General features: G+C 26.0%; 6 protein-coding genes across 13 annotated transcripts; 4 read left to right on the top strand and 2 right to left on the bottom strand.

Moving 5' to 3' along the window:
• Window positions 1–2,656: 2,656 nt before the first annotated feature.
• LOC118065715 (XK-related protein 4) lies at window positions 2,657–4,966 on the top strand. Its single transcript, XM_035081179.1, has 4 exons — window positions 2,657–3,145; window positions 3,812–4,136; window positions 4,211–4,369; window positions 4,445–4,966. The coding sequence occupies exons 1-4, from the start codon at window positions 2,807–2,809 to the stop codon at window positions 4,936–4,938; spliced, it is 1,317 nt and encodes a 438-aa protein (XP_034937070.1). The 5' UTR covers window positions 2,657–2,806; the 3' UTR covers window positions 4,939–4,966.
• Window positions 4,926–5,940, bottom strand: robl (roadblock). Its single transcript, XM_035081180.1, has 3 exons — window positions 5,643–5,940; window positions 5,462–5,540; window positions 4,926–5,389 (listed from the first exon to the last, which is right to left on the bottom strand). The coding sequence occupies exons 1-3, from the start codon at window positions 5,643–5,645 to the stop codon at window positions 5,178–5,180; spliced, it is 294 nt and encodes a 97-aa protein (XP_034937071.1). The 5' UTR covers window positions 5,646–5,940; the 3' UTR covers window positions 4,926–5,177.
• Window positions 5,941–6,076: 136 nt separating this feature from the next.
• PKD (serine/threonine-protein kinase D3) lies at window positions 6,077–10,627 on the top strand. The gene is made up of 8 exons (XM_035081177.1): window positions 6,077–6,727; window positions 6,810–7,141; window positions 7,231–7,504; window positions 7,597–7,757; window positions 7,963–8,021; window positions 8,430–8,869; window positions 9,196–9,942; window positions 10,076–10,627. Exons 1-8 carry the CDS (start codon window positions 6,463–6,465, stop codon window positions 10,276–10,278), a joined length of 2,481 nt encoding a protein of 826 aa, XP_034937068.1. The 5' UTR covers window positions 6,077–6,462; the 3' UTR covers window positions 10,279–10,627.
• A 756-nt stretch (window positions 10,628–11,383) lies between these two features.
• On the top strand, window positions 11,384–15,896 carry LOC118065696 (WD and tetratricopeptide repeats protein 1-like). The gene is made up of 13 exons (XM_035081152.1): window positions 11,384–11,783; window positions 12,443–12,573; window positions 12,644–12,755; window positions 12,811–13,197; window positions 13,420–13,534; window positions 13,879–14,079; window positions 14,148–14,281; window positions 14,346–14,473; window positions 14,553–14,633; window positions 14,702–14,844; window positions 14,918–15,059; window positions 15,156–15,345; window positions 15,426–15,896. The coding sequence occupies exons 1-13, from the start codon at window positions 11,712–11,714 to the stop codon at window positions 15,627–15,629; spliced, it is 2,040 nt and encodes a 679-aa protein (XP_034937043.1). The 5' UTR covers window positions 11,384–11,711; the 3' UTR covers window positions 15,630–15,896.
• A 220-nt stretch (window positions 15,897–16,116) lies between these two features.
• LOC118065693 (telomere length regulation protein TEL2 homolog) lies at window positions 16,117–20,234 on the bottom strand. 4 transcript variants are annotated; one of them, XM_035081145.1, is made up of 2 exons: window positions 20,081–20,234; window positions 16,117–19,008 (listed from the first exon to the last, which is right to left on the bottom strand). In XM_035081145.1, exon 2 carries the CDS (start codon window positions 18,873–18,875, stop codon window positions 16,128–16,130), a length of 2,748 nt encoding a protein of 915 aa, XP_034937036.1. In that variant the 5' UTR covers window positions 18,876–19,008; window positions 20,081–20,234; the 3' UTR covers window positions 16,117–16,127. The 4 variants fall into 4 exon arrangements, with proteins under 4 accessions (XP_034937036.1, XP_034937035.1, XP_034937034.1 ...); XM_035081144.1 differs by lacking the exon at window positions 20,081–20,234 and adding an exon at window positions 19,600–19,784; XM_035081143.1 differs by lacking the exon at window positions 20,081–20,234 and adding an exon at window positions 19,312–19,516.
• Window positions 18,984–24,725, top strand: LOC118065695 (dymeclin). Of its 5 annotated transcripts, XM_035081147.1 has the most exons (10): window positions 18,984–19,213; window positions 19,618–19,727; window positions 21,159–21,203; window positions 21,759–22,076; window positions 22,162–22,362; window positions 22,445–22,692; window positions 22,925–23,322; window positions 23,391–23,516; window positions 23,593–23,706; window positions 23,795–24,725. In XM_035081147.1, exons 4-10 carry the CDS (start codon window positions 21,790–21,792, stop codon window positions 24,482–24,484), a joined length of 2,064 nt encoding a protein of 687 aa, XP_034937038.1. In that variant the 5' UTR covers window positions 18,984–19,213; window positions 19,618–19,727; window positions 21,159–21,203; window positions 21,759–21,789; the 3' UTR covers window positions 24,485–24,725. The 5 variants fall into 5 exon arrangements, with proteins under 5 accessions (XP_034937038.1, XP_034937039.1, XP_034937042.1 ...); XM_035081148.1 differs by lacking the exon at window positions 19,618–19,727; XM_035081151.1 differs by lacking the exons at window positions 18,984–19,213; window positions 19,618–19,727 and adding an exon at window positions 20,043–20,291.
• The last annotated feature ends 85 nt before the right edge of the window (window positions 24,726–24,810 follow it).

The following is a 24,810-nucleotide window of genomic DNA, read 5'->3' as shown; positions in this document are numbered from 1 at the left end:
AACAAATTAATCATTTTATCATTATTTTTTATAGAATTGTAAAAATGGTTATACATTAATTAATTTATTATTTAAAAATAACTTGAACTTTCATCAAGTAGGAAACAATAATTGAAAAAAAAAATCAATACCAGTTCAAAAATAAAAATAGAATTCTAATCAGAGTTTCAATAAATTCTATCTTTATTTGCAACTATTTCATCGTAAGGACAAGAGTGATTTATTATTATTATATATTTATAATGCTCTTAAATATTTCAACAGTTTTAATCTTATGAGTTCTCTAAAGTAGATTAAATTGCTTTAATATTATTTTAGTCATAGTGAAACATTTTTGTAAATATTGAAAAAGTATTTATACGATTATTTTTATAAAATTTACTAAAAATAGTATTTAAAATAAAATGATTTTTTTTGAATGTTTAAAATCATTCCAATTTTCTAAAAAATATTTACTGATTAATTTGTTGATCGGTTTTATCAACTATTATAGATTTACTAGACTAGATTGATAATTTTTAACATTATTGACAAAAATAATACACTGATAACATGACAAAATTAAATAGAAATCCAGGCAACTAAACTGTCTTAATAAAAAAAAAATATATTCTGTGCTACTAATAAATGTAATGTACTATTTTGGAAACCTGAAAAAATTATTGAGGTCTAATTAGATTTGTCTAATATAAGTTCAATAAATCTAACTTATATTTAATACGTTAAGCTTAATTAAATAGAACGTTTTTTTTTTATTTAATTTGAGAAAAATCTCTATTAAATAATCTTTGATCAGCTTATATCTAACTTGTGACTAAAATTGATCTATCTAATCTGCTTTCATCAGATCAAATTAGATCTAAATATATTTCAGGTAATGCAACACAAATAGAATTATTCTTAAAAATAACAATTATTAAACACAGTATTCATGGGAAGATTTATTTTTACAATATGCATATCATATCATTTTCATAGGATTATTGTCTTGCTAAAAACTACAAATGGTACTTGTTTAATGTAGTTACGTTTTTCATTTATCTTAATTGCTTAACATATTTGTACGATGTACTACATAAAAATTTTTATTATATAAATAAATGTTCTAAGTGTTAATGATGAAAATGAGTAACAAAATGACACAAATCTGTCAATAATCAAGTATATATAAATATATATACATCAAATAATTTAACGCTTATAGTTGTATGTAATTCACTAATAGCATTTATTCTAAAGAGTGCAGTAAGAAAATTTGAATCTTTTAAGTTGAAAAAACAATAAAAAATACTCATATCTATAAAAAAAAAAACATTCTTTGTTATGAAATAGTTATTGTAAATGGCAGTTGAAAAATATTCAAATTTATTATTGTATGTAATGTAATAAACGACGTATAATCTATATTTTATTGATCTAAGGCAACTTTTTTAATAACTCATTTCAAATTTCATGAAGTCATGATGTCAATGACGCTTAAAATAATTTTATCGATTGTGAATTGAAATTCCTGTTTAACTCTTAAAGAGTAGAAAAATATGTTTGGATTACCACCATTATAGTCCTGTTTAAATTGTACTTGGATCTATTTTGGAGTAAAAATTGCATTTATTGTTTGTAATACTTGAGCATAAATTGAAATAATAAAGAAAAAGCATACAGCTTAAATGTTGGCCGTTTCAAGTTGGAAATCCATAAGTAATGAAAAAATTTAAATACGGAATAAATTTAGAAACTATTTTCTATGCTTATTTCTTTCATTAAATAAAAGGTTTCATTCTTATTTTGTTTCTGAGTTTTTAATTGCTTTATGCCATTAATATAAATATGAAAATTCGATAAATGAGATTGCTAAAAAATTTTGGAACTTCTTCTATCTACATATTAACTCTCAAAATTTCTTGTAGTGTTCGATACTATTAAATTATATAACGATATTATAATTTGATATTATAACTAATAATAAATTATTTTTACTGGTTTATTGATATCTAGTAATTTAAATAGTCTGTACCTTGATTCATTTTATTGACGGAAAATTAATATTCAGTTGTATAAAATTTAAACATAAAGGTGATAACAACATTTTAATTTATGTTAATTTTTCGTCAATTAATCCAAGCGTTATTATTTTTCTATTATGACAAAAATTCTACTCTTGTTTGTGGGTCAAACGTCAATCGAGACGTCACATAGAGTAAAATTCAAATAGATTTTCCAGAAATAATTGTAGAAGAATTTTATCAGAAGCAAAAAATGCAAATCTTTTGGGAACCGTAAGTCAATTATAATATTTTTTATAACGATTTTTTGCAATCTTTTTTAATCATTATTATTGTGTATAATTGTTCTTAATCAATTTTGTGTACAATTTCTTTATTTATTTATTGGATATATTATCCCTAAATTTTTTAAACATTTACTACTTATTTTGGAATATATTAAAGTAGTTGATTGTAAGTTCAATTATATTATTAACAAAGTAAACAAAACACTCAAATTTTTTATTTTCACAAAGCTACTTTCACTGATATTTACTCAATGTGATAATTATTATGAGTTTACTTTTAGCTTAAAATAAATATTGATAGAGGCTGCTGAATTACATTTCTCAATGTACCGCGCTTATGCATAACCTATGTCTTGCTATGTTTTGTGTATAAATCTGTTTGATTGTATATTTTTTCCGTACTATTCTATTATTTTGGAAATTTTCAACTATTTAACATTTTCCCACACTAAATTGTGATAATTTTAGTACTTTTATTTATTTTTTATGGTTTAAATTATTTTATAATTTAATATAATGACAGATAACGAAGAAATGCCGTCAAATCCTAACGAATGTCAAACGAATCGCGAATCTGATCACATTATGGATGAACAAAACCGTATGGGTATTAGTACTAATAATCCTGATAATGAAGATGATGATGGAGTTGGTACTGTTACAAAAAAGCATATTTTTTTGATAATTTTTGGTATATTCACACATATTCTTGATATGATAGTTGATTTATCAGTCGCTGGACGATATTTACTCCAAAAAGAATATCATGATTTCACATGGACAATTTCAGTTTTATTCATTCCTTCATTAATTAATGTAATTGTGAGTGATCGAATGTATCAACAAGATTTCGAGGTATAAATGATTGATATTTTTTATTGATTGTTTTTAGAGCAATAATTGTTAAAAGATGAACAATTATCGTTTTCATTATATACTAAATTCATGGCAATAATTTTTTTTTAAAATATTTTGATAGCAACAAGTATTTCCTCTATAAAAATGACTCATTTATCTTTACGCTGATAAAATGTATAAGCTCATGATGTTAGCTATTTTCATAAATGAATTTCATTTAGAATTATTGTAGTAAATCATTTCATCAATTAAAATACTATTCAATTCTACAAAAAATTTATAGAATCTATTTCTTCCAATTATAGTTGGGGAGCTGAGGTCTCTCAATTCTCACTTAGCATTTTTATTATTAAAAATGGACAGAAATAATAAATACGTCGAAAATTACAATTGTTTAAGCTGTAAGTAATATTATTCAAGCAAGTAGTGCCAAATAGATTACTCAAATTATTTTGATATAACTTGAATGGGCAATTGAAAAATTAATTTATTAATTTTTTTATCTGTTAATTTGGATTGGTTATTCATGAAACTTATGAACTACTTTTATTGTTATGATTGTAAATCTAGCATCATGATTAATTACCTAAATAGACTCTAAAACTGAAATTGCTTTTAATTTCTTTTTTTAAATTTTTCTTTACACGTTTGGAATAATTACAGCTGGATCCTGAAAGTTCATGGAATCGTACAACTGCTTGTAAAATCATTCAAAAAAAAAAATATTGGCCCCTTATTGTATTTTTTCAATTCGCTCCTGTTCTTAGGTATTTTGATAATTTGAAATGTGCTTTAATAATATACAAATGTCAAAAAGGAAACGATTATTATACAAAAAAACAATATCATAAGATGATGATCAAAGAAAAACAAGACATTTCATTATTGCAAATATTTGAATGCTTTTTGGAATCTGCACCTCAAGCAGCTGTCCAACTAAGTCTAATGATTAGAGATTATAAAACAGATGCACCAATTAATTTTACGTGTAAGAATTTTAGTAAATCGAAAGCATATAATTGATAATTAGAAACAAAATAATAAGACTGTTTATATTTTCAGTAATTCATCGTATTTTCAATATATCAATGTCATTAGTAAGTATGAGTTATGTACTGCTAAAATACTATGAAATAATAAGATTAGCACAAGAAAATAAGGAAAATATTAAAACAAAAATGCAAAAAATAGTACAATTTTTGTGGATTCTTTTTGTAGCAGGTACATGTAATTTAAATATTAATTTTAATAAGAAAATTATGTACTTCATTTTTAAATAATTAAAATATTTTTTAGTATCACGAATAGTAACAATTGGTGCAGCAGCTGCAATTTATAGCGTTTTAGGAGTAACTGTATGTTTTTTACACTGGATATTTATGACAATTTGGATGATAAAAGAATCATCTGGAATTTTACAATTCTGTCGAAATCAGAGTAGAGAACCTCATATTCCACCAACTACTCTAGAAAAAATAAAAACTTATAGCTTATGTGGCATTTATGGTGCTATATCTATTTTTATATATTTAAAACCAAAGGATGGACCGACACTCTATAGACATATAGTTTATTATACTATTTGTGGTTTAGAAAATTTCGGCGTAACATTATTTTGGATATTTGAAGAAAGTGTGAGAGCACAGTATCCACAATATTGGAACTACATAATAATTTCCTTTTGTACTGTTTCGTATATAGTTGGAGTATTAATGATGATAATATATTATCGGTTTTTACATCCAAAAGTAAAAAACCAAAGAAAAAATACTCGAAATATAATTACTTAATTATTTTATTACGTTACGTTAAATTAATTTTTATATTGTAATAAATAACCATGACATTTTATAATTACATCATTATCAATATAAAAAAATTTAATGAAAAAATCAAGCGATAAAAATCTGTCAACACTGATAAAAACAAATAAATATCGTTTTTTGTAATAAAATTTCTATGAATAATTTCTTGATTTGATTTGGGAATAAAAAACAGATTATTTTACTCATCACATTTTAAAATAAATTCAATCCACTGGATTTTGTACGACAATTAAAATAAATTCTTTATCTGGTGCTACCATAATTTCATGCTTTTTACTCCGAATACGTAAAAATGTTAAATCATTTGTCGGATCCAAATCTCGAACTACAGCTCTTGCTCTATCAGAAAGTTGGCTTATTAATCCTGCATATTGTACTGTTGTTGTATTATCTAGTGTTGATTTGATTGGTATACCTGAATAAGTAAACGGTAAATTATTATTTAGACTTGGAATAAAATGACTTAAAAATTAAAAATAAATTTAACCTTCTGAATTCACAACGATTGTTCCAACAACACCTTTATGAGATTGAATTCGTTTCATAGTTTCTTCAACTTCTTGTGCCTAAAATATTTTATTTATTAATTAATATTGCTATTCAATAATTCATAACATAATTAACAATACTGTTAAAATAATTAAATAAATATAACAAGATTTATTTACCATTTTTATAAGTGATAATAAAAATACTCCTTTATGACAATAGATTCAATAACTTTATTTATTTATAATATATAAATGGCAACAGCTGCTATAGCAACGAAAATCAATCACTGCTGATAACTTGGGATATTAAAAAATTAAAAAAGCTTAAAATTCAAATTAAGTTAAAGATTAAAATTAATGTTTTCGATTCACTATGCTTGGATTAACTATAAAATATAGCCAAATGAAGAAAATAGTAGACATTAGGTTTAGATATTAATAAATCCCCTCTACTTCAGTTCCGTACTTATCATCATGGTTACAGACATGCGCAAAACGATACACCTGTAGTAGGGCAATAAAACTTCATTGGAGGGGATAAAGTATCACTCATTATTTTAATATTTTATTCTTTATATTAAAAAAAATGTCACGTGGTCATTTCAAATTTCGACTAGCAATATGTTATGACTAATTTCTTAAAAATTTAATCCTTTCACTTTGAGAAACGTATTCGAATCAAAATGTAGCTTGTTACCGACATCACAAGGATTAATTTTTAAATCTTGTTGTTACCACAGGTAGCGAGGGCGTAAAATCGTCTTCGATAAAAATGAAAAGTCAAGCCTAGCCTTCAGGATATATATTCCTTATTGTATCTCTGCAAGAGTGTCTTGTGATACATTCACTAATTTTTTACTCTAACTCATAATTAATAATGTTTTTTTTAAATATATAGTCAAGCAAGTGATGATTGTTTGTTGTAAATTTTATAATTGTTTTAGACATAAATCATAGAGTATGTTTTTATATATTAATTGACACATAAAAATCTACCATGGACGGAGCAGATGTTACATTCCTTTTTCAATTCGGTTTATTACGTGATACTGTTAGTATAGAGGCAAGTGCCTTAACATTAAAAACACTGAAAGAATATGCATGTAATTTTATAATTACTAAATGCCCTGATCATGGGCTGAATCAATTATTTGAAAGATTGCTTTTATTCAAGCATGACTACAACTCATCAAATGTTTTACAACTTATTAACAATGCCGCAGAAATAGTTGACGAAACATTAATTGAAATTGTATTAAAAGGTACGTAAAAAATTCATTTATTACACTAATACTTATTTTAAATTTATAAAAAAAATATTTTTAATGTTTACTTAAATTATAGCCCAAGTACCAACCGAAGAGATTATTGTAAGACCCCATACTTTATCTGTACACTCATATAAAACACCTACTTTTTGCGATTTTTGTGGTGAAATGCTTTTTGGATTAGTGAAACAAGGTCTCAAATGTGAAGGATGTGGCATGAATTATCACAAAAGATGTGTTGTAAAAATTCCAAACAATTGTATACAAGATTCAAATAAACAAAGGCGTAGTTCAACAATGCTAAATGTGCCTAGATCACCTAGTCAAGGTTCTACAAGTAGTTTTGGAGGTACTTGTGATGATAATCAAAATATGGGAGCATTTAATCTCAGCCAAAATAATACTTCTGTAAGTTTAACACTCTTTTAAACGCTCTAATTATTCGTAGTTTTACTTGGCCTACTTAAAAGTGTATGCATATTTTTTTATTTTTACAGTCCGTTACAACTTCTAAACAGTCCAATTCATCATCTTTGGGAGATAAAATTCCCTGGACAGACCGAGAAACGATATCTCGAATCAAAATACCTCATACGTTTGTTGTCCATAGTTATACCAGACCAACAATATGTGGGTATTGTAAAAAACTTTTACGTGGGCTTTTTAAGCAAGGTCTACAGTGCAAAGATTGTCACTATAATATTCATAAAAAATGTATAGACAAAATTCCTAAAGATTGTATTGGTGAAAATTCAAAGGACAATTGTGGTGGTAACATTTATAATTTTTAAATCACTATGAATTTATTTAATAATAATTTAAAATTTATAACAATTAAGTAATATTTTTTTTTTTCTAATTAGGAACAGAGTGTTCAGATAGTGATCCAGGAGATCATGAAGGAAAATTTGATGAAGGTAAAGAAGATGGTGATATGGATAGTGATGTCGAGTCTTCCCCAAATTCATCTCAGCATGAATCATATCAACTGTTAAATGAACACCAAGTTGGCGAAGTATTAAATGTGAGTTTATTGAGACTAGAATTTAAATATGAATAATCAAAAAAATTATAATTTGTAGTAATACTTTGTATGACAATTATTAAGTTAAAGATTATTGATTAAATAGAATTTAATGAAACTTATAAATTATAGCCAATTATTGACATTATTTCATTCCGACACTATAAATATTTTTATTGGATGTACGATTATTTTTTAATTACAGCAACAACTGAAAATTTCTGACGAACCAATTCCAAACTCTTGTCAACCAAACTCATCAGAGTAAGTTTTTCTATATTTATTTATGCACATAGCAATACGTATTTTTACTTATCAAAAATATAAGATTTTTTTGCTTAAATAATTATCTGTTAAATTCAATTTTTTGAAAATAATTATAAAACAAAAAGAGTACAAAGTTACCACGTACTTACTTTATTTCAAATATATTGGCAGACAATAAATATTATTTGAAGTTGTCGTGAACTCTGTTCTTAGACTTTTTTCTTGAAAAGTTGGTACAAAATAAATATTTTTTACCTTACTCATAACTTAATATAATTTGTTTATATGATCATTGAATAGATGAATTCATACTTTTTTGAAAATCAGAAACGTACTGAAGTTTTAAAATCAAAATTGAATATTATATCTTGATATTTTCTATTTTAATGTACCTCTTCTTTATAGATCTCCTTTAAGCAATAATATACCTCTCATGAGAATTGTACAAAGTGTGAAACATACAAAAAAGCGCGGTGCAAAAATCTTAAAAGAAGGTTGGATGATTCATTACACCAGTCGTGATTCAGCTCTACGTAGACATTACTGGCGTCTTGATTCAAAAGCAATAACATTATTTCAAAGTGATACAGGATCGAAATATTATAAAGAAATTCCATTAGTTGAAATATTAGGTATTGAAACGTTCGATTCATCAGAGTCTTCCAAGAAAACATATTCCTTTAAATTAAGGACTGCACTAGTTGACTATTATGTTGGAGAAGATTCACTATATTTTGATTTGGCTGGATCATTACCGACACTAGATAGTGGGGTAGGAGTTTATTCAGGAAAATCATGGGAAACCAGTATTCGTAATGCATGGATGCCTGTTACAAGTAATTACGGTAAGATTATTTTACGGGTATAATTGATTTACATCTAATTAAATATTAATTATCCTTTATTAGAATATTTTATTGTATTTACAGTAAATTTTTTTCAAAATTTTATCCAAACAATGAATATTTTTAAAAATAAATTCTACAACTTTTTACTCTTTTTCTATAAAAATTTTCTCATTATTTATTTCATCTTCTACTATAAAAATTGATTCATTTTTTTAGAGAAATTGAAAAAAACTACTGTAGTTAGATATTTATTTCATGATAGTTATTGCTTGAAGAATAAATATAAATGCAAACATAATTTTTTTCAAATAAAAAAATTACAGATGATGATACACCAACGGAATCTGAAAATACTGTATTGGATATGTCACATATCTATCAGATATTTCCTGATGAAGTTTTAGGATCAGGTCAATTTGGTATTGTTTATGGAGGTGTACATCGTAAAACAGGACGGGCAGTTGCAATAAAAGTAATTGATAAACTTCGTTTTCCAACAAAACAAGAAGCTCAATTAAAAAATGAAGTTGCAATTTTGCAAAATTTATCTCATAATGGAGTAGTTAATCTCGAAAGAATGTTTGAAACGCCTGAGAGAATATTTGTTGTTATGGAAAAATTAAATGGCGATATGCTAGAAATGATATTAAATTCAGAACGTGGGAGATTAAGTGAAAGAGTTACTAAATTTATAATAACACAAATTTTAGTAGCACTTAAGCATTTACATAGCAAAAATATTGTTCATTGTGATTTAAAACCTGAAAATGTCTTGTTAAGTAGTAGTAGTGAATTTACTCAAGTAAAATTATGTGATTTTGGATTCGCTAGAATCATTGGAAAAAAAAGCTTCCGACGTAGCGTTGTTGGAACGCCAGCGTATCTTGCACCTGAAGTATTACGAAATAAAGGATATAATCGTTCTTTGGATATGTGGAGTGTTGGCGTTATTATATATGTTTCACTGAGTGGAACATTTCCATTCAATGAAGATGAAGATATTAATGAACAAATCCAAAATGCTGGGTTTATGTATCCATCTAATCCATGGGATGAAATATCAGCTAACGGTAATTTACACAATAAATAAATACTCAAATTACTTATTTTAGTTTCACTTTTATCACGTTTACAGTTTACTTTAATTAAGATTATTTTTTAAAGCTCTATAACTAGTTAAATAATAATGAAATTTTTTTTCAGCAATCAATTTAATTAATAATTTATTACAAGTAAAGCAAAGGAAACGATTTACCGTAGATAAAAGCTTGCAACATATTTGGCTTCAAGATTATCAAACATGGTGTGATCTGCGAGAACTCGAAAATCGTATCAATTGTCGCTATCTAACGCATGAAAGTGATGATGTTCGTTGGATGGCTTATAGTAATAATCAACAAACATGACATTATTTTTCTATCGTGAAAATCAAATTTTTACATAATTAAACAACCAACATTCAATTTTAAATTATATATACATTCATATCCATATTATTAAAACATCGCTCATTCCCTTAATGCGAAAAAATGTATAAAAATATATTAAATTATGAAGTAATTTACATACAAAGATTATAAACAATACTCCAATCATGTGAAAAATTTTTTGAAAACTTTAACAGAATATATTATAGAGTAAAATATATCAAAATCTGTTGAACAAATTTTTATTAGGATTTTAATTTATTAATATACGATCATGTTATATTTACCATTTGATATATTATTAAATTGTAATATTAATCTCTTGTATAGTATTTTCCCGCAAGTATATTCCATAATATACGATAATTATTTGATACGTGTAAATAATTTTATTATTTTTATGACGCGTTATCTAAATGCTTGTTATGTATTACAAAATTATTCATTTTTTCCATGTTTTTATATAATATTGACAAAATTTTATTCGTACGCAATATGTCTTACTTACATTTTAAGGCATTCGCAGTTAAAAAATTTCAATGTACTTTCATAATAATAAAGACAAATTTTAATGCTATCTTGTTTTTTTTTTCCATCACATCTTTTCATATCTTCAAACATCTTTCATTGTATAAATCTTTCCTTTGATTGAGAAAAATAATCTTATCAATCTAAGTTTATTTGTATTCCAAGCTATTTTTATCTGTAACAATTTTTAATTATTAAACTTCAAAGTACGCTATTATTATCATACGTAAACAAACTCAAACATTTCCATCCATTTTGTTAAACTCTAAAAGAATGATTATAATCAACATTTCTCTGCATTGTTTTAATATTAAGGAAAATAATTCTTCAGAATTCATACTTTATCTATAAAAAATCATTATAAAATGTTTGAAGTATTTAATGACTCCAAAATACTTGTATTTTTATATTAATAATAATGTACGAAGCGTCAGCTCCGAAATTTGACATTTGCCACCCTAGGTTTGTTGATTTTCTACGCATGTCAAACAAATAAGTAATCCCCCACTACCTTAGATAATATATTAGTTATATGTCTTTTACTACAGATCAAAAGGTTCTTTTTTGGCCAATAGTACTATAGTTTTTATATACATATTTTCAACTTTATTTTTTACACGACATGTAATAACGACATACATGCTAGCAAGTAATACATATGATAACATTATGTATATCTTGGTTTTTCTACTCGATGTGAATTTGTTTTGAACGTTTCATAGTTTCTAAATTTCCTATTGTCTGTGCCGTAAAGTGTAATTACGATTGAAAAATTATTTAAGATCCTGTAGCTACTTTTATAAAGATTTGTAGCGTATTATTATTTCATTTATGTTTTTAAATATGTCACAATTTTAAACATAAATATCTTCAAAACAAATAAAATGGAATCTTCACAAATAATTAAAAGTAAAAGGAATAAATTTCTTAATTTACTCCTTCAAAGAGAAATTCATGTAAGTATATATTTTGTCCTTTACAACAATTAATTGATTATTATTATTGACAACATTTGCTTATTAGTTTTATTTACATTTTATTATTTGCTTTGTATTGTTATGAAAAACGTTAATAATAGTATTAAATAAACAATGTTATTATTATTAACAGTTTATTGGTATAAATTTAATTAAAAAACAGCTTTTATTATTCATTTAAAATAAATTCAACCTTTTTTTTATTGATACAATATTTTTATAAAAAATTTTATTTCATCTTTTTACCACACAGATTTTTTATAATCAATGCAATTAGTTTGTTCTATAATTGAAAAAAAGAAATCTTTTCAATTAGTTTTAACATATTTGTTAAACAACATCATCAATCAAATAGTTCAATATACGTTAATAAAACTGCGTTTTTTCATTCTAACCACAATTTGAATATCAGCAAAATTATGATGGATTTACCACAACCTTTCTTGAATATTCAATTATTGCTGTAAAAATGTCACTCTCTTGAACATGAATCCTTCCTCTTTTTTTCTATTTTCATTAAATAAGTTTAATCTTGTGTTATATCATCTCCTAAGTGGTTTAAAAATCTCGAATATAAGAATTATAAAAAAAATGTAATTTAATTTGTCAATTAGTAATCAATATAAATTTTTATTTAGGAACCTACGGCACGTGTATTACCTAATAAATTACACGTGACAGATGACTTTATAGCACGCTTAGGATTGGAAAAAGAACTGAATGGACATGAAGGATGTGTAAATTGTTTAGAATGGAGTGAAAATGGCCAGTAAGTTCATTGTTTTACTTATTTTTTTTATTAAATCCAGCAAAATTATTATTTTTTTCTGTCTCTTCAGACTTCTTGCATCGGCCTCAGATGATATGCGTTTGATTGTCTGGGATCCATTTCGTTATAAACAAAAAGTTGCTCTGAATACAGGTCATACCGGGAATGTCTTTTCAGTAAAGGTAAATAATTTTTTCCAAGTATTTGTTATATGTTTAAAATGGATTTCTTTTTTAGTTTTTACCAGAAACTGCCAATGCAATAGTGGCAACGGGTGCTGGAGATAGTGGTGTGAGAGTTCATCATTTATTTATAAGAGATACATTTTTTGAATGTAGCTGTCATACAGGTCGTGTAAAACGAATAGCAACTAGCAATAGTGTTCCTTGTGTATTCTGGACTGCTGCTGAAGATGGGTTAATATTACAGTATGATATGCGAGTTCGACATCATTGTAAATCAAATGATCGTCGAAATGTCTTGATAGATTTGATAAACCATGTTGGAAAGAAAGCTGAAGCTAAATGTATAGCTGTCAATCCAACGAGAACAGAGTTAATTGCAGTTGGTGCAAATGATTCTTATGTTAGAATGTATGATCGCAGGATGATCAAACTTAGTCAAGTTAGTATTATTCATTACAAACTTAATAACAACTAGCGTAATTGTTGTTGTCGTGTATATTCATTTTTACTGCTATGCACACTATATATTTAATGATTGCAACACACATACATATCTGAATAAAAATAATTTCTCATACACTAGATACTTTAGTCGATATTACTCGTAGTTTTAAACTTAGTTTGATAATTAATAATAGCAATTAATGTGTTATTTTTCTAGATCCCTACTGGATCTACATTGCAAAACGACTGGACCCGAGTAAACTCCAGTACCGCTGGCAAAGGAGATCCAGATGACAATATACCACTTGGTTGTGCCCAATATTTTAGTGCTGGTTCGTTTGAAATTTAAACTTTAACTTTAGAACATAGTTTTTATTGATTTGAATAAAAAAATTAGTCATAGTAGTTTAGTTTATTTAGCATAACCAAGCAATCAATGAAACGTCTATACAAAATACTAAATAGCATTACATATATTCTAAACTGTTTTTATAAGTGTGGCTTTGTTTTGACATTTGCTTTATAACTTGGTTCTTCTAAGTGTGAATAATTGATTGTTGTTGAAAAATAGTTACTCTGTATAAATGTTTATTTCTAATTTTTCTATCAATCTATTTCATTTTTAAACTAAATTAATTTGTTTATTAGAATACTGATTTTTGTATTTTATTTACAGGACATTTAGATACATCTTCATTAAGAATAAAAGAAAACACTAGGAATTATGCTTCAACTTACCTGACATTTTCAGCTGATGGTAGTGAGTTATTAGTGAATATGGGTGGTGAACAAGTGTATCTTTTTGATATAATAAAACATAAAAACTGTAAAACATTTATAAATAATTTTGAAAACGAAATATCTTCGAAACAGTCAGGTAATAATTTTGACAAAATATTTTATTATTTCGATATAAAATTTAGAACGATATAATTTTTAATATAGAATCAGAAAAAAAAGATGATGATGATGATAATATTATAAAATCAGCTTATGGAATTGAAGATAATACGATGTGTGATTTATCATCTAAAAATATCAAAGAATTACCGAAAGATATTGAAGATATGAAAAAAGAAGTATGTTCATCTTTTGATAAAGTAGTTAAAACCACTAAATCATGACGGATAATTATACTTTTAGGCAAATGCGAAATTTGAACAACAAGAATATACATTTGCAATTAATTTATATAACAGAGCTATTAATTTATTATCATCCGCTGCGATTCTATATGCTAATCGAGCAGCAATATATATGAAAAGACGATGGTAAGTCAATTTAAAGAAGTTATTATAATATGTTTAAATAAAAATCCAACATTAAACTTACTTAACAATTTATTTTTAGGGATGGTGATATGTACAGCGCATTAAGAGATTGTCAAAAAGCTTTACAATTAGATCCTGATCATGTTAAAGCACATTTCAGGTATGTTATAATAAAAGTGGTTTATTTTATTTAGGAATATTACTTATAACTTCTGCATATGTTTATAGATTAGCTCGTTGTTTACATGAATTGCATCGACCAGTTGAAGCATATAAAGTCATTGAGGATTTTCAAGAAAAATTCCCAAGCTATGCTGCTAATTCAACTTGTTGGGCTCTAAAAAAAGATATCAAAGAAGCACTACAAGCATGTAAGTTACTTTAATTATTTTTGTTCAAATTTTAATGATAAAAATTTTAATAAACACTCTTATGATTGTTAAGATACGAAATACGTAGATTCATATCCTCCACAAATTTCTCCTTACGAACAAGAATGGAGAAAACGTACAATTCATCATAAACTTCGGTTTTACGGTCACTGTAACACAACTACTGACATAAAAGAGGCCAACTTTTTTGGAAAGTAAGTTTAAAAATTCTTTAAATTTCATCTAAAAAGTATCTATGCATAATGATCTAAAATATTAAAAATTTGTCATTATATTTTTTAAAAAACTAGTGATCAGTACATAATTGCTGGATCAGATGATGGCTTGTTTTTTATTTGGGATCGTCATACGACAAATATAGTTAAAATACTTCGTGGAGATGACCGAATTGTTAATTGTCTACAACCTCATCCATCAACTTGTTTATTAGCAACAAGTGGAATTGAACGAGTGATTAGGTTGTGGAGTCCATTGCCAGAGGTAAATATCAAGCATTTAAAAAAAAACCTTCTAAGATATTTTTAAAATAAGCATTTAATCCATGGATTATATTCATGTAGGATGATAGTAAAAATGAACGTGAAATAAATAATTTCGACACTATTGCATCAGCAAATCAAGTTCGTATGAATAGTGATCCATTTGAACTGATGATGACAAATATGGGATATCGAATAACAGGTCATTCCACCATAGATCTCGAGGATGGAAGTGAAGAAACTGATGAGCCTTTTTTTCAATACACAAATTGTCGAACTAGCTAAATATCCGTACTCCGGAAAATTTTGAATAGATATATAATATTAATAAATCATTAATATTATATAACTTGAGTAATTTTTATAAGGGCATTTCTTAAGTGTAAAATACACATTAGGTATACTCTTCCGAATTGTCCATTCGAATACGCAGATTAATGTTTTATCGTTGAAAGAAACAATGGATATTTACTCAGTTATTATACTAAACTACTATAGCCCATTTATACAGATTTTGATCTTGTGAATAAAGTTTATTTCTTCAAAGATAAATTTGTTGTTATCCAACTAATATTTTTACATTGACTATTTAAAAAAATCATTTTCTGATAAGAAAAAAAGTAGAATATATAATCATATTTACAGTTAGATTTAAAATTCTTATTTTAGCAAAAAGTATAAAAATTACACATAGATTTTTTACTTTCATTATGTTTATATAAAAAAATTCAAGTCTTTTTAGATTAAAAAAATTAAGATACAAACATCTAGATACATTCCAAGTTATTTTATTGATGGCATTACAATAGAATCAATCAAAGCCATAACATTGTTTCCGAGATTTCTGCAATTGATATCAGGATCACCCTTTATAGAATTCAATGACACATCTTCCAACCACATTCTAAACTCAAATAACAATGCCAACATTTCTGTGGTAAAATTATTGTCCGATAAATTTATAATTACTACAGCGATTGTTTTTATAATAATCAGTCGAATATTTGCTTCTTCATGATACCTTAAAGACCATGCTAATTCTAAAATAGCTTGTGCCATGTTCGGAGCTATTACGCAATTTTTTGAAGCTGTCATTAATACTGACAATGTTTTAAGAAAGCTAGTTAATAAAATGTTCTTAATGTCACCTAAATCATCAGGTACTTTATAAATATATGTATGATTTTGCATCATTCCATACATTAGAGGATAAAAAAAGTAAGAAGCTACATCATTAAATTTATTTATAGTTGTCTCATAGACTTTACTTTGATGTGCAATTCTTCTAGTTTTTCCTTGTATTCTTTCTTCAACAATCTCTTTCCAATTTTCAGAAGAATTATCACAAATGGCAGCAACTTCATATTCGTCATCATATAAAATTTCGTGCTTTTTACGACCACTCATATCTATAAATAAAGACACAGGTTTTGAACAAGTTTTCGGTTTTTTTATTACTTCATTTTTCTTCTTTCCATCATGATTCACAACACTTGTTGATATTTTTCTCGCAGCTTCAGCTAAAATTTCTAAAAATAGTAATCTATCATTTATTGTAACTTCTTTTGATTCTGAATGAAACTGATCACATAAAAACTTTGCACATTCCTTAGGATATACAGTAACTATCGCTACACATGCTTTAAGCTTTAATGTTTTAAAATTTTCTACATAGACTTCTTCTTTCAATGGTAATAAAATATTTAATAACTCTAGAGCAAATGATGAATCATCGTTTGGAAGTTGAGATAATATTAAATCTTCAGCAATTTCAAGTGATTCAGAAAATATATCTGGATCATTTTTTCCTGATATATTTATTAAATTTTCTTTTAAGTCACGTAAATAAGATGGCTTTTTATGTTCATTAACACTTTTATCATTTGATGAATCATATTGAATTAAGTCATCATCACTATCTAGATTTTGATCATCATCATCATTTTTTTCTATATTATCTTCTTTTTCCTTTACATCATCACATCTAGTTTTAGACAACGGTAGATCATTTGAAATGCTAGAATTTATGGTTTGCAAATCTTCTGTATGGAAAGAATCAGAACAATATTTACTTAGTTCGATGATTCTTTGATCTCCATCATCATTATGTGCTTCAAAAAAAGAAACTTCGGTATTTTCTGATTCTTTTGAAATAATTTCAGAGAAATCTTGCAGCCTTTTGATCATATGCTTTCCCACATCGGGCAACAAATTATAATCAAATTTTAATTCAGGTGATTTTTTATCAGCTTTTAAACATGATACTACTAATTCACTTGTAATCATACCCATTCCTCGGACTTCAATATTTATTGATGCTAAATGCACAAAAGTGCCATCAAAAATTAATTGTTCTACTTTGCTTTTATCTTCCAATTTTAATTGTTTCTGTTTCTTTAATATTTGTACCGACATTATAATTAATTTGGCAATGTACTCGTGTTGTGCAATACCGATATGATTCAAGGCACTTTTATTCCTCCATATTTCTAGTAATTTAATTAATAAATCCACTAAAATATTTTGTTCATCTTGAAAACGAGATAAATAAGTAATCAGGTTGATGATGAGCTGATTATTAGTATAATAAGATAGTAATGGAATCTTCGTTGTTAATATATACTTCCATTGAGGATTGTTGATTATGTCTCCAAAAATTTGATTCACTTCTTGTGGATTTTTGATTGATTTTAATAAAGAAACTGCTATTGACTCAACACTATTCCTTTCAATGGAGCAGAAAATATCTCGAATAACTGACATCATATTTTTTTGATGATTTAGAGACCAGCTCTTTAAAATATGAATTAAATCAGAAAACTTGTTACTACCAAATGCAAGAATATATTTGCTTATCATTGAAGATACTATTTTATAACTTGGCTTTACATTCAATTGTTTTTGTTCTTGATTTAGAAAGAGTAATGCACGAGATAGATGATAAATCATTAGCTTACAATATATATCTTCTTGAAAACAAGTTTCATTAATTCCATGAGTTTTATTAGCTAGTTTACTTGGTAAAGAAACTAAAAGTTGAAGAAAATTTTTCCATTTTTGTTCGGCTGTATCATATTTTTCAACTGTATTTCCATTGATGCAACAAATGTCAACAATTGATGAGTATAAAGCATCACTTTTCATAACTTTAGCTAATGTCGAAATAAGTATGTCAATCTTGGTGCTATTTGTAGTCTTTTTTAAATGACTATCGACGATTGACATTAATTCATAAAATATTGAAAATGGTACACAGTCTATTACCATAATTTTACTTATTACAGATAATAATAAATCATTATTTATAGGAGAAGTATCTAAAGTTGATAGTATTCTATCAAGTATTTGGCTGTATAGATGACTGTCGATTTCTTGATATTTTTGTTCAATGTATTTTTCCTTTTTTATAAATTTAGGAAAAAGCTCAACATATGTTGTAACATCTGACTCTAATTTTTTTAGAGTAACTGTATTTTTTCCTTTATCATAAAGATTTAGTGTATCAAGTATTTGTTTTGCAGCAGTTTCCATTTTAAAATGTATTTTGAATAAATGTATTATTTACAAATTTATATTATTGATGACGAATTATATTCAGAAGTTGACCTCAACGTTCCTTGTAAATTGATTTCTTCATGTTTATTGTAAATGAATGTAACGAGATCTGAAATGCAGAGAAATAAAAGTTTATAATCTTAAATTATTTCATATTAATTTTAACTAATGAATTATAACAGATATTTATAGTGAAATTATTGATTTAATCTTGTGTAGTAAAGTGTTTTCTTACTATTTCGATTGTGTGAATGGAGCAAGTGGAGTAACAATGTTTGTGTCAATATTGCAAAGAGAGGTTATGTTTACATTCGGTATGGGAAATCACAATATTATATTATTATAAATAAAAAATTATGTTAAATCGAAATTTCACTTTTTCTATTATATAAACAATGTAAAAAATACGTACAAAACCATCAATTAATATTATTTATATACAAGTATTTCTAAAAAGGTTATGCTGAACCAGATCAACATGCGAAAAAAAAATACTGCACAAATTTTGACTATACAACTCCAACTTTGATTGTGAGTTTGCGCATTATTGGAATAATTTCAAAAAATCAAATTGTTGTCATTGTTCATGTAATTATTGAACTATATCCAACAGTGTATGCTAATTCAATACCTCGGGTGTCTAAAATGATTAAAATCAAATCAATCCAATTTAAAAAATTTTTTTGGTGTATTAACCTACATTTTTTATTTTCGATAGCTTCTTAAAATTTGGCTCTGTCTGATCGTACCTGTCCATAGCTACTTTCTTTATGTCGGCAAATTCTGTTTGAAATTTTATCAAAACATATCACGATATATTATTTTTCTGTAAGTAATGGAGTCATCATTATTGTAAACTACGTTGTTTACATTTTTTTGATCCACATCGCATGCAATTGAATATAAACAGATATATGTGTAGAACTTGAAGAAAAAAATGTAAACAAATAAAATAGGTATGATCCAATGGATTTTGAAATGTTATTTAACAAGTATTTTAAAGTACTTATATAAGTTAATTTACTGTTGGTTATTTTTGTCAATATACGGAGTAATTTAAATATCAACACATTAAATTAGCTAAAGATAATTATACTTATTCTTTTAAATATTAAAAAATGTAAAAATTAAAATAATAAAGAATGAAGAATAGATGTTATTCAGTCAACAATCATACTAACGCTAATGACTTGTTGATAGTTTGCCTTTAGTTGTTAACACATTTGAACTTTTCACACAAATTCATGTAAACTTTATAAACTAATTAGATTTCAATTTTTAATTTATCTGTTACTGTACATTTCCATTTTAAAGTTTTCAATGATTACTACTCAACCAAATAATATCCAATGTTTGTATCACAAAAAATTGGCATCATTGTCAACATTCATTGTAAGTACATTATGATCTTAGGACTTTCAATTTATATTTTTTATTACGTACCAACATGAATGTAACTCAAAATAGTTTTTCAAGTTTTTAATTGTATTTTTGCGTTTAATATTATTATTTTTTGTTTTAACAATTTTGTCTATATGAAATTTAGTGAGTTTTCATAATTTTTTTGAGAAAGAGAAAGATTGGTAAGCTAAATTTCTTTCACCAAATCTTCTCATTTTGGCACATGCGCTGACTTGGCAGAATTCACTGTTCAACGAGCTTTTATATTTGCTTTCGTCAGTGTATAACTATATCTCTAGTCTCCATGACTGAAACAGAACTGTTTTCAAAAAGACATGATGTCAATTTTTTGACTAGTTCCACAATGTACAGTGTTCTAGTGATATGATATTTTTATAGCCAAAAAATTAAAGAAAAAGTAAATAAGAGTTAATAATAAATTTTGAAGACAGTAGTATTTATTTTGCTCATTTTATTTCGACTTATCAAATACGCCAATTGTGAAATTTAATGGATTTCGCTTATAATATGTACTTAATGCTATTTAGGTTAAACACTGAATATGTCATGAATTTAATATTTCAATATTAATTACCAACAAATTAGCTTGATAATAGTTGACTTTTTATTTTTATATGTCTACAGTTAAAAGTTTTTTTTGATTGAATAAGTGTATGCTAACAACTTGTTGAAAATGTAAAAGTAATAATTTTTTCTATAAACCAGTTATTTTTTTATAGCAAATTTATATTAAAAAACTATTTCTTATTCTTCTTAAAACTGTTTTTTAACCATTCAATATGTCTTTTATCAATATTTCAATATTTATTTAAGTGTCTAAATATTTCTTCAATTTAGCTTACTGTGGATCCAAAGTTAATTTTATGGAGACTGTTAATTGAGGTAAGTTATTCTAAAAACATTAACATCATTGAACAGTTAAATAAAAATTTTGCTTCTATAAATTTGGTCAAAAATATTGCGATAATATCATCATGCTATGTTTGAATGATAGCATATGGCTACGAAAGAAATATAGATAACTGTCGTAAAGGTAAATGGTTATTAAAAAATAATCGTTTCTACAAAAAAATGTTGGTCATAAAATTAAAAGCAAAATTACACAAGAAAAATGATTATGAGTAAATGTAAAATAATAAATAATTTTTTCAATATTCAATAGTGATTCATTATTCAACAATAAAGTTAATTGTTGAACTTCATCATTAATTTAAGACTTGAATTCTAATTTACATTTAGTAAATTTATTGTTGAAGGAAAAAAAATATATTTACTGAAAAAGTTAAAAAATGTTTCCAGATAATGACATGTTCTCAATCTTATTGGAGAAAAAATTTGAAAAATAGGATGAGACTTTTACCTAGTTGTTTTATTTAATGCTGATATGCTGTAGCTTCTAGTATCGTTTGCTAATATAATAATTTTTTTTATTTTTAGAAACATAAATATACTTCAAGGATATTTCCAAATGGGTACCACATTGAGCCGATACGACGATCTATCAAAAAATCCTTATCTAGAAAAATTATGTAGTAAAGAATATATTGATCCAAAAGATATATTCTGGAGTAAATTTTTATCATTCAATATTCGGCCACCTGTTACAAGAAATGATCAAATCGAACTTTTCTCAAGATTGGATACAAGCTGTCAACAGTTACTTGATAATAACTTGAGTACTGGAAATTTTGGTTCATTGGTCGATGTAGCTTTATCGAGAATTGAGGAATTAGTAACTCCATTACAAACTCAACAGTAATTATTGAATCAATTATTTTTGATCAAGAAAATGATTGTCATTAAAATTTATTCAAATAATTTACTCCAAATTTGTTTTCAGTTTAATGTCTGCATGGCAAGCCTACAATTCTCTGTTTGCAATAAGATGTATTCTTCAATATTTAATGGAAACAGTTGGCGAGCAAGTAATGATACAGTACATAGAGGCTGCACCTAATTTGTCTGAAAATCAGACACCATGGACGAGACTGGAACTTCTTATTGAATCATTATGTCGAATAATTACTGACTTACCTTTATGGTATAACAATTTTAAAGATAAACATTTCACAAATCGATCAATATTTTACAAGTTATATTAATACTTGAAAATTCTTTTACAGCGATTTCACTTACATTGTACATTTAGAAGCAATATATTGTTTACTGGTCCTTCTCTCAGTGCAATTATTCTCACAAACATCAGCAGACTATAGCCCAATATACGGAATATTTATGCGTTGTCAACCGGTGACATTACACGCTCCGATGCTTATATGTTCTTTACTACATAATTTTACTCAACAGCAACATGCTCCTTCAGGTTTACTTACAAAAGAAGCTGGTGGTAGTTTAGTATTTAGTCTAGCAGGTGAGTAATAGTTGATATAATTAATTTAGATCAATAAATATTTTGAAAAAAATGAAACAAAAAGATTCGTGAGGCAAAATTAATTTTGCAATACTCTGAAAGTTTAAGAAACAGGTGGTAATGAATGAAAATGTCATCTTATTAATTAAAAAACTAGTATCTATCAATTAGAACAAAATTAAATAAAAAATAAATTTATAAATTAAACTTTAATCTTAAAATTTTTTTACAGCTGGTTTATGGAATGTAATTACAAGGGGAATGGGTAATAGTTTTAAGACTATTCACGTCACAAATAATGGTTTAACTAATGAAGAAGAAAAAAAACGTGACACTGAAACTCCTTTAGCTAGTCAATCACTTTTATTATTATTAGTATTAACTAATCACTGTACTTCGGTTCATAACCCATACAGAGATGCGCTTTTTAGTTTTACTAACATTCACGACGATCATACCAACGTTGCTGATAAATCTAGTACTCCATTCCGATTTAATTTAAATAAAATGTATCATACGATTTGTAAACTATCAAAAAAAGATGAAGTTACTCTGTTATTATACATGCTGTTACATCGAAATCCTAATGTAAAAGAGCATATCATTAGTCGTGCGGACATTCAATTGCTAGTAAGTTTATTAAATTATTATCAAGATTTCATGTAAATATTGTAACTACAATTACATCCATTTTTCAGGTATTGCCGATTCTACAAATTTTGTATCACGCTCCAGATAATACATCACATCACATATATATGTCACTCATAATACTTTTAATGTTAAGCGAAGATGAGTCGTTCAATAAAAAAATACACCAAATCGTAAGTTAAGAATATTTAAATTTCTTTAAAGACAAGGATATTGTATAAGGCTTTATTGATCTCAACTTTGTTTTAGATGTTGAAAGGAATCACTTGGTATACTGAACGATGCATAAGTGAAATTTCTCTTGGAGGACTTTTAATTCTTGTTGTAATTCGAACAATACAATATAACATGTTAAAAATAAGAGTTAGTGTTGATTGTTTTTATAAATAATTATATTTCTAATTAAAAAAATTCTATTTGTGAAATAATTAACAAAGTTATTTAATTTCAGGATAAATATTTACATACAAACTGTTTAGCTGCTTTAGCTAATATGTCAGCTCAATTTCATGCTCTTCATCCTTATGTCAGTCAAAGACTAGTAAGTCTATTTGAAACTTTAGCCAAGAAGCATGCTAGATGTGAGATGAGAATACAAATACAACCTCATGTTAATAACACACAAGAAGTAGCTATAAAAGTACAAGAAGATATGAGTCATGCAGATTTAATACAAGATTTAACAATACTCCAAGAAGTATTGCGAATGATTTTGGAAATAATTAATAGCTGCTTAACGCATCAACTCGCGCATAATCCTAATTTAATTTACACACTTTTGTATAAAAAAGATATTTTCTTACCATTTAGAGATCATTCTGCATTTCAAGATATTATTCAGAATATTTATGCGCTTATTAATTTTTTTTCATATAAACTTGAGCAGAATGATCAATCACAAATAGGTGTAAGCGAAGTATTAGAGACTATTCAACAAGGTACAATGCAATGGCCGAAAGACCGATTACGAAAATTTCCTGAACTTAAATTCCGATACGTTGAAGAGGAACAACCAGAAGAGTTCTTTATTCCGTATTTATGGAGTATTGTTTATCAGACGGCTTTACTTTATTGGAATATTGAGAATATTAAAATTTTTTCGCTTAACAGTGAAGAGAAAACAACTGTAATAACTTGCTAATAACCAACAGATAGATGATAATTATTTTTTTCCAAATTTATGTGCGATATTGACAAATAACCTCAGATCAATTTTAATATATTGTGGATACGATATTGAAAAGGATCGTTTATAATCAGTTAGATATAAAAATTTTCATACTTAAACAAAAAAAAAGTGTTAACTATTTAGTATTATGTATATTTGTAATTAATAAATTTGTAATTATTATATACGCAACAACAAAATTAAAGAAAAAATAATTGGCTATAGAAAATTGTTGATTTCTAATATATAATAATGTATAGTGTCTTCTTCTCTTTAAATTATTGTAAGTTATTTTTATT

Source organism: Chelonus insularis, unplaced genomic scaffold, assembly GCF_013357705.1.
Source record: "Chelonus insularis isolate UGA/USDA-ARS -01 unplaced genomic scaffold, ASM1335770v1 contig_321_pilon, whole genome shotgun sequence".
In the NCBI taxonomy this organism is placed as follows: Eukaryota; Metazoa; Arthropoda; class Insecta; order Hymenoptera; family Braconidae; genus Chelonus; species Chelonus insularis.
The sequence above is the reverse complement of the archived record's forward strand: the minus strand, read 5'-3'. Positions and strand labels throughout refer to the sequence as shown.